This window comes from Leptonychotes weddellii, chromosome 10 (assembly GCF_054177405.1).
Source record: "Leptonychotes weddellii isolate Sample4059 chromosome 10, ASM5417740v2, whole genome shotgun sequence".
Classification (NCBI taxonomy): domain Eukaryota; kingdom Metazoa; phylum Chordata; class Mammalia; order Carnivora; family Phocidae; genus Leptonychotes; species Leptonychotes weddellii.
Window position 1 is genome coordinate 53,537,000 of NC_138378.1, and position 8,961 is coordinate 53,545,960.

At 51.1% G+C, this 8,961-nt stretch overlaps 2 protein-coding genes across 2 annotated transcripts in view; one reads left to right on the forward strand and one right to left on the reverse strand.

The window, feature by feature from the left end:
- Positions 1-4,143, forward strand: part of LMAN2L (lectin, mannose binding 2 like) — a 14,717-nt gene extending 10,574 nt beyond the window's left edge. The window contains exons 5-6 of the mRNA XM_031018496.2: positions 2,154-2,340; positions 2,675-4,143. Of these exons, the coding sequence (XP_030874356.2) occupies positions 2,154-2,340; positions 2,675-2,817 (330 nt within the window). The 3' untranslated portion in view covers positions 2,818-4,143. The remainder of the gene's footprint in view (positions 1-2,153; positions 2,341-2,674) is intronic.
- Positions 4,144-5,173: 1,030 nt separating this feature from the next.
- Positions 5,174-8,961, reverse strand: part of FER1L5 (fer-1 like family member 5) — a 63,645-nt gene continuing 59,857 nt past the window's right edge. Inside the window, exons 46-53 of the mRNA XM_081833454.1 lie at positions 7,956-8,044; positions 7,621-7,710; positions 7,276-7,417; positions 6,974-7,073; positions 6,706-6,899; positions 6,193-6,302; positions 5,734-5,878; positions 5,174-5,622 (exon numbers count right to left, since the gene is read on the reverse strand). Of these exons, the coding sequence (XP_081689580.1) occupies positions 5,395-5,622; positions 5,734-5,878; positions 6,193-6,302; positions 6,706-6,899; positions 6,974-7,073; positions 7,276-7,417; positions 7,621-7,710; positions 7,956-8,044 (1,098 nt within the window). The 3' untranslated portion in view covers positions 5,174-5,394. The remainder of the gene's footprint in view (positions 5,623-5,733; positions 5,879-6,192; positions 6,303-6,705; positions 6,900-6,973; positions 7,074-7,275; positions 7,418-7,620; positions 7,711-7,955; positions 8,045-8,961) is intronic.

The following is an 8,961-nucleotide window of genomic DNA, read 5'->3' on the forward strand; positions in this document are numbered from 1 at the left end:
AGGAGGGTCAGAGGGAGAAGCAGACTCCCTGCCGAGCAGGGAGCCCGATGCGGGACTCGATCCCGGGACTCCAGGATCATGACCTGAGCCGAAGGGAGTCGCTTAACCAACTGAGCCACCCAGGCGCCCTTTTTTTTTTTTTTAAAGATTTTATTTATGGCCTAACATAGGTCTTAGAAGTCAACTAGAAGAATGATCTAGAGCCACACTATCTGATATAGTAGTGACTAGTTATAGGTGGCTACTGGACACTTGAAATAGGGCCATTCCAAACTGCCATGTGCTGTAAATATAGAATACACACCAGACTTCAAAGACTTAGAAAATGAACATAAAATGTCATCCGTGGGGGCGCCTGGGTGGCTCAGTTGGTTAAGCGACTGCCTTCGGCTCAGGTCATGATCCTGGAGTCCCTGGATCGAGTCCCGCATCGGGCTCCCTGCTTGGCGGGGAGTCTGCTTCTCCCTCTGACCCTCCCCCCTCTCATGTGCTCTCTCTCAAATAAATAAATAAAATCTTTAAAAAAAAAAAAATGTCATCCGTGGGGCACCTGGGTGGCTCACTCGTTAAGCGTCTGCTTTCGCCTCAGGTCATGATCCCAGGGTCCTGGGACTGAGCCCCGCAAGGGGCTCTCTGCTCAGCGGGAGGCCTGCTTCTCCCTCTGCCCCTCCCCCTGCTCGTGTTTTTTTTCCCCTCTCTTTCAAATAAATAAAATCTTAAAAATAATGTCATCCATAATTTTTATATCATTTGCATGTTGAAATGATAGTTTTTTGAATATATTGGGTTAAATAAAATATATGTTAAAATGAAAAAAAAAAATAAATGGCAAGAAATCCAGTCTGTAGTAACCAACCTGGTAGCCATAAGCACCCCTACCATTCAGATTTGTGGTCTCTTAATACCAGTTCCTGCTAAAGGAAGCAAGAGCTTCCTGATGCCCGGTCTGAGGTAGGAAATGGACAAGCTGGGAACTTCCCAGGAAAGCAAGGAAGATAATCAAAAACTTCTGGGTTCATGTAAAAGGGCTCAAGAGCCAACTTGAATAGGCTCCCACTGGAGAAAGATGGGTCGTGTTGAGCATCTATAAGAGGTACAAGTTCAATGTCTTGCAACACATCAGATATGTTTGAATCGATGAGATTATAATGACACTTTAAAAAGAGAGGAGAAAAGGGGTGCCTGGGTGGCTCAGTTGGTTAAGAGTCTGCCTTTGGCTTAGGTCATGATCTCGGGGTCCTGGGATTGAGCCCCACCTTGGGCTCCCCGCTCAGCAGGGAGTCTGCTTCTCCTGCCCACTGCTCCCCCTGCTTGTGCGCTCTCTCTCTCTTAAATAAATAAAATCTTAAAAAAAAAAAAGAGAAAAAAAAATGGAATCCCTAATTCCTTGATTCTTTCTCTGGTAGTTCTTAGTGAGATTCAGGGTGACAGTTACAAGAAGCAGCAGAGAATTAGTCATTGTCCAGAAGGGCAGTGTGTGCCATGCCAATATCCATGCCCTGCTCATGGCCCATTAATCAGCTGCCATGAGGCCCTTTCCTATCTTGCTTGCGTGTGTCGGCCGCATGGAAGGGAAGCGGTGGTACTGTGTCCTTCCCTCGCTGTGCTCCAAGGTTTTACATACGAGGTGGGCTTTACTGCTTGCATGATGTCTAAGTTTTTTAACTATACAGGTAATGCGTGCCTGTTGATAAATCTTTAAATCCTGAGTAATGTAGAATATTCCCTGTTCCCTATCCTTATTTTCAGATGAAAGAAAACAGAGGTTTCCATTATTTTTTTCAGTCACTGCTGGTGGGGCACATGGCTGGCTCAGTTGCTACAGCATCTGACCCTTGATTTCGGGGTCGTGAGTTCAAGCCTCACGCTGGATGGAGAGATTACTTAAAAAAAATAATAAAATAGGGGTGCCTGGGTGGCTCAGTCATTAAGCATCTGCCTTCGGCTCAGGTTAGGATCCCAGGGTCCTGGGATCGAGCCCCACATGGGGTTCCCTGCTCCGCGGGAAGCCTGCTTCTCCCTCTCCCACTGCTTGTGTTCCCTCTTTCACTATCTCTGTCAAATAAATAAATAAAATCTTAAAAAATAATAATAAAATAAATTTCTAAAAAAACCCAAAGTCACTGCTGATGAGCTGTAGATCAGAAGCTTGAACCAAGATACTCCCAAGATCCCTCTTTTTGAGGTGGTTTGGGTCCTCCTGGTGCTTTTTTCCTTTAGATAATCATGACGTCATCTCCCTGAAGTTGTTTGAGCTGACGGTGGAAAGAACCCCAGAAGAGGAGAAGCTGCATCGAGATGTGTTCTTGCCCTCGGTGGACAACATGAAGCTGCCTGAGGGTGAGCGTAGGGGATCCCGGGAAATGGTCCCTGTGGCTGGGGAGGAGGTCACTGTGCCTGGGAATTCTGAGGTGACTTGCACCCACAGCCTGCTGGGCCGTCTCCTTTCTGTGTTCTTCCCCTGAAGAGCATGGAGCACGCGCTCCTGCCATTCCAGCGGTCTCCATGTTACAGATGAGCAGTTTGCTCAGTTTTTAAATTGAGGCGCCTGGCAAGGGGGGCATCTGTCTGCCCTCTGGCTCCCAGAAATGAGTGTCAGAAACTGGAGACTTGGATACCTTCCCGACTGGGGGGGGCTCCCTGCCTCTGACTTGCTTCCCTCTTGTTTCCTCAGTGACCGCCCCGTTGCCACCCCTGAGTGGCCTGGCCCTCTTCCTCATCGTCTTCTTCTCGCTGGTGTCTTCCGTATTTGCCATTGTCATTGGTATCATACTGTACAACAAGTGGCAGGACCAAAACCGGAAGCGTTTCTACTGAGCCCTCCCGCTACTTCCGCCCCTGTGGCTGTCACTGTGAGCCAGCGCTGGCCTGAGCGTCCAGCCGGCCGGGCCTTCTCCAGTTTCCAGCAGCAGGTCAGGGACTCTGTTCTCTCACTGGGGCTTTGAATGCAGGGATACTGCATTGCCATGGTGATCCATGGGGACATCTCGCTGGTTCCGGAAGCCCACCTACCCCAGGGCAGTGCTGCTGCGATGTGCCTTTCCCTGCAGTCCTTCTACTTGGGAGCTAAGAGGGACGGAGAGAATATATACGGTTCTGATGCCAAGATCACGAAAAGAATTTCATAGCTCAGGCTGCCTTGTTGTTGGACTCTGAGGACCCTTGTGCTTCATTTTTAAATCCGCAGAGAACACAACACGGATAACTCCTCATACCTTCCAGGCATCCATTCGTCGGATTTTGCTTTTCGTCCAAGCCTCTGTCCACCTGAGGAATTTCCCCTGGAAATCTGGATGGAAACTTCTTCCCTGTGTTGCCTTCTCCCTCCACTCATTGCTCTCTCCACATGCAGCCTGAGCTGGAAGAGACATCTGGATGCCTCTCTTTTGGAGCCTGGGGCTGCAGAACAAACTGATGTTTCACTGACTCTTAGTCAGGTGACCACAGGGAGAGGGCTTTTCGCTTTGGCTCACTGCTCCAGCCGTTGTTCTTTAGCGTGAATCTTGGTTCTGTTAGTTTGTGACCTTCCCAGTTGGTTCCTTAAGGCCCTCAGTCAGGTTTGGCCGAAAACTGGTGTGCAAGTCAAGAGAAGCTTGTACGACTTCATGGTTGCCAGGGGAGTAACTGGGAAACTGACCAGCTCCATGTTTTGACACCAGAAGCAACAGTTGCCATGTGATCTGACCATGTGTGGAGATGTTTCTGGACTCTGGAGCCTGCTGAACTGCATGTTTGGTGTTTATCATGACTTTTGGAATCCCACCCTAGTGTTCAAAACGTGAGGCTTCCTTTTTATAGCCTCGGCTTAGATACTCCCCAAAGAGGAAACTTGGCTTCTTTTTCTTAATGGATAAGAAACAGTTGCTGTTCTCCTGTTGCAAATCTGGGAGCAATGGATGCTCGTCCTCTGTGCCTGGAAGAGATCATTGTCATCGAGCAACAGAGCCCGAGTGTCCTCCTCTGTGGGTCAATCCTTATTCCACTGCCTTATCTGACAAGGGGTCATGTGCTGTTCACCTGTCTGCCCTGTGATTAAATTGGCCAATGGGCCAGTCTTCCTGGAGGGCCTGGAGCTCTGAGCTCTCCTAGTCGTGTACTTCTGTAGCCTAAGGGAAATTCTTAAAATGGCTGATGGAAACCAAACATGAGCTTCCAATTCAGTGTCCTTCCTTCTAGGGGTGGTTTTGGGAGGAGGTCTGGCCTTCTTACTGAGCCCCAAGCCTGCCAACTGTCGCCTTGCCTTCTTCTCAGTTGGGAAAGCCCTCAGCTCAGCCCGGAAGGAAAGCAGGTCACCTCGGCTGGGTATAGGTTTCTGTCGTGTTGGGCTCTCTTCTGTCCCTCCCATGTGCTTAAGTGAGCATCATACGCTGTAGTGCTCTCCTGCAGGTTCGAGTAAAGTGGGATCCTCCTAAGACCTTCCCCACAAGAGCAGAGCAGCTCCAGGGTACCAGAGCACAAGCTGTGACCCGGAGCTTGGCCTTAGCACCACTTAGAACTGACAAAGCAAATGGCTGTTTTGTCTTTTTTTGAGCGCAGGGGGAGATTGGCTAGACCCCTGTGGTGGGAGGACCTCGGTGGGCTCTTGAGATGGTCCAGGCAGTGGTGCAGGAGGAAGGGGTCTCATCGTGGGGGAGCGTACGTGTGTGTGATGATTGAATTTATGAGTTTTGTGCGATTCCAGCTCCTGGGCTCCTTGTGGCTTTTGCAAGAGGACGGGGAAGACATGAAGTGCAGTCCCCACCCAGCATGGGGCCAGCCTTTGAGAAATGTGTGATGCAAGGAAACTGTCTAACTGAGCGTGGTAGGTCCTGCCCTAGCTCTTGCTTTTTGTTCTTAAGAAACAAGTATTTCCCATTGTGAATGGGACCAAATATTGTTCTGGGCCCTGTAATCCCAGGCGTGCCCTCAAGGAGGGAGAGGTCTGGTCTGTGGTGGAGGCTCTTTTGTACATGCACAGTAGGAGTGAGAGCAACGGCCTTGGCAAGCTGCGTACCCCCACATGAGCCATTTCTCTCCTCACAGTCCCCCTTTCCCTTGGTTTCCCTCCGACTTCAGAGCCTCTTACAGAGGAAGAGACCCTGAAAACTAGAGGTGGTGTATAAAGATGACGTTGTTCCCTGTCCTCGTGAGTCTTGGCTTTTATGGTTTCTTCAACCCCACCCCACCCCCAATTACAAGGTGGCTCTCTGTGACAAAATTTGTTTACTTCAGTGGGAAAATGACAACAACAGCTCTGTCCTTGTTGGAAGTGGCTTCTGAACAGAACATGCCCCTCATTGCATATGTCCCCGAAGCCCCCTGTCTACGTCCTAGAAGATAGAAACGAGAACTAGTAGGAAGTGCGAGGGTAGGGCTGATGATGGGCTGGAGAAAAGCCAGGCAGACATGGACCAATTAGTCTTGTGGGGCTGGAAGTTCTGGAAAAATGTCTTGCAGGCGATTCATAGGTTCCTGGAGGAGTTTCAACTCGTGGTCTATTGTAGAACTTAGGTTCTGATGCTGGCTGGTGAGGTTGGAAGAGTGAGGACTGCTGCTGGTTGGGGGATTCATGACATTGGCAGATATTTTGATGGGAGCATTCAGCCGAAGTTTAGGTTTGATCCAGCTCATGGCCAAGTAGTTCTAGAGAGAATAGGCAACAGTTAGCCTGAGGGAGCAGCTTGAGGCTGTCTCTTCAGAGTCATCCCAAGAGCAACTAGTGCCTTTGTCCCTGTTCCCAAGGTTGTCACTCACCGGTGCCGAATAGATAAAGTTGAACAGCATAAGTACTATAAAGAATACGATTGCACCGATTATGATTTTGAAGTGGTAGCGTTTCCAGACAACGCGGCAGAAGATTGTCACAGGTGACCGCAACATGAACAAGGTGTTGGGGCGTCTGTCCATGAGCAGAGGAGATGTCAGGGGATGGAGGGCAGAGGGAACCTTCAGGTCAAGTAATCCACAGCAAAGAGCTTTCTTTTTTTAAAAAGCAACTTCTGCTTGCTTGTGTGTCCTCCCCCACCCCCCCCCTTCACCCAGGCCATTCTCTCCTCCTTGTAACTGAGCACTGAGGTGGGGTGCTGGGAAGTAATGACCCCTTGCCACTTGTAGGCCCACCGCTCACCACCCTATGCAAATTGCTGGGCCCGGCAGCTCAGCTTCGTGAATGAGGAGGAAAGATTTGGGGCCTCTGTCCCGCAGGACTCTTACAGGGGAGGATGAAGTGTAGGGTATTGGTTGGGTTCTGATTGGCCTCGCCCTGCTGGCTTGATTAAGGCTTCCTTCTCTGACAGAATCTCCAGCGTCATCTTCACCTTACCCTAGAAACACCATAGGCGGTGGGAGGCTGAGTTCATTTTTTTTTTTTTTTTTAAAGATTTTATTTATTTATTTTGACAGAGAGAGACACAGCGAGAGAGGGAACACAAGCAGGCGGAGTGGGAGAGGGAGAGGGAGAGGGAGAAGCAGGCTTCCCGCGGAGCAGGGAGCCCGATGCGGGGCTCGATCCCAGGACCCTGGGATCATGACCTGAGCCGAAGGCAGACGCTTAACGACTGAGCCACCCAGGCGCCCTGGGAGGCTGAGTTCATTACAGCAGGTGCGAGAACAGTTTCCCAGGGTCCAGAAAGGAAAAGGGATTTAGCTAAGGTCCCCCGAAGTCTGTTAGAGCCAAGTTATGCGGCATAGCACTCCTGTGCAATAGACACCCTCCCCAGCTCCTACCGACATGCGCCATTGGCCACCATCGAGGACCTGGGAAGGCCACCAGCCCGTTATGGTCTTCTTCTTAAAGAGGGAGAAGTGCTTATACTGGAGGAAGTAGGGCCACTTGGAGTCAGTATCCATCATCCTGATGGAGCATAGGTTGGCGTGCCGGGCCGGGAGGGGCATGTCAAACAAATCCAGCTCCAGGACCCCTGAGCCCAAAGAAATGGCGTCAGCAAGAAGGAGCTCCCTGTCCTGTGGTCGTGGGCCCTGTGGCAGATCTCACCTAGGAAGTCATCCGTGGAGAACATGTTATTGTCCCAGATCTGGATGATGAGCCGGGCTGGGAACTTCATCACTGTGGGGTCCAGGCTCCATATGTAGTCCTGGAGGATGACAGAAGACCATATGACTGGCCTGTCTCCTTTGAGATTTCCCTCGGCCACCTTAGTAGCCCACCACCCAGCAGTGATGGACTGTCAAGGAGGAAGCTTTCTCCCTGAGGCCACATTCCAAGGGTTCTGGGGCAGCTTGTGGTTCGAGGAGTGGGAGAGCACAACCACCCCCCACCCCCGCAAGGCCTGTTACCTTCTGGCTCTGGACACACATATGCTCGGCTGCCAGGTAATCCATGGTGAAGACGAACCGCCAGTTGAAGTTGCTCTCCCCAGTGAGTGAGTGGTAGTGGATATCTGTCTTCTGCATGTCTTTCTCGAGCCCGACTAACCACCTGGGGCCAAAGGCCTTTCACCTGGGCTTCATGTGTATGGTCCCCATCCCCGAGCTGGAGCCCTGTGGGAAGGGCTCCCCGGGCAGACCACCAGGCACAGGTAGGGGTGAAGAGATGTCGCCCCAGGATTGGGGGCCGGGGGCACAGGGAGGGTACGACGGGGGAACTCTGAGGGAATGCTGCCGCCCTGCCCTCTTCCTCACCCTTTGACATAGATGTCGCTCATCGCGGCAGTTAAACTTCTCTTCAGGTCCACTTGGGCAGTCTTCCAGATAATGCAGCGCAGCTCATACCTGCAGCCAACGGACTCTGAGGCTTTGCTGAGGAGTTGCTCCCCAGCTGCAGCCGTGGTACAGGAAGAGAGGGCTGGGGGGCTGCCCTGCGTGCCCACACGAGGCATGCCCAATTTGGGGGGATGCAGGGGAAGGAAGGTCCCAGGATTCCCAGGAGAGGGAAAGAATTGCTGCACACTAGCATGTGAGCACACCCATGGCCCGCGCCTGGGGAAGTGCAGTGACGGATGTGGAAGGTCACTCACCTTTTAGGCTTTCTGGGCTTGATGTTGACTGGGGGGCCAGGCGGCCCAAGCTTCTTGGGGAAGATGTCCACCCACATTTGCACCTTTCCCTAGAGTGGAAATGGCCAGTTGGGCGTTGCCAACCTCTGTTCTCAGCATGCTGGCCTGGGAGCCTGGACCCAGGTTCTGAGATCTGTTGAGGGGGGTCCACCCCCCCACCCCCCGCCTCACTGGAGGGTGGGTTAAGGAGGTATCGGTGAGGTGGAGTGCACTTCAGACAGGAAGTCTGGCAACCACCCACCAGCTTCCCTTTTTTCTCGTGTTGGCTGAAGAAGGGTACAGGGTAAGGTGGGCTGTGTGTGATGACTTCAAGACTGATGGCCATGGCGCCGGGATATCACTTGTGACTGGGGTCTGGAGGCTGAATACCCTTTAGCAGGCCATGCTAGACTGCCTCTCTGGACAGGGCTCCACAGTAGGGTTGGAGCTTCATTTCTTAACCAGCTTAGTGGTCCCGAGTAAGAGCGAACTAGGTGACCAGTCCAAATGTCTAGGTTGCTGTATGTTGTGGAAGCCTATCCTAAGGATATTAAGCTGTGCACCAAGTGCAGAGGTCTAAGAAAGGAGGGATGAAAATGGTGAGAAAAAGGAAGACAAAAAAAATAAGAGAAAAAGGAAAAAGAAAAAAAGAAAAAATAAATAAAAGAATAAAAGAGTAGAACTACCAACATTGGAAGATAGACAAATATATTCTCTCAAACCGTCTGACCTCGTTTTATCCTTTTGAAGTTGACCCCATTTAAGAAAACAGGTTTGGGCGCCTGGGTGGCTCAGTTGGTTAAGCGACTGCCTTCGGCTCAGGTCATGATCCTGGAGTCCCGGGATCGAGTCCCGCATCGGGCTCCCTGCTCGGCGGGGAGCCTGCTTCTCCCTCTGACCCTCCCCCCTCTCATGTGCTCTCTGTCTCTCTCATTCTCTCTGTCTCAAATAAATAAATAAAAATCTAAAAAAAAAAAAAAAAAAGAAA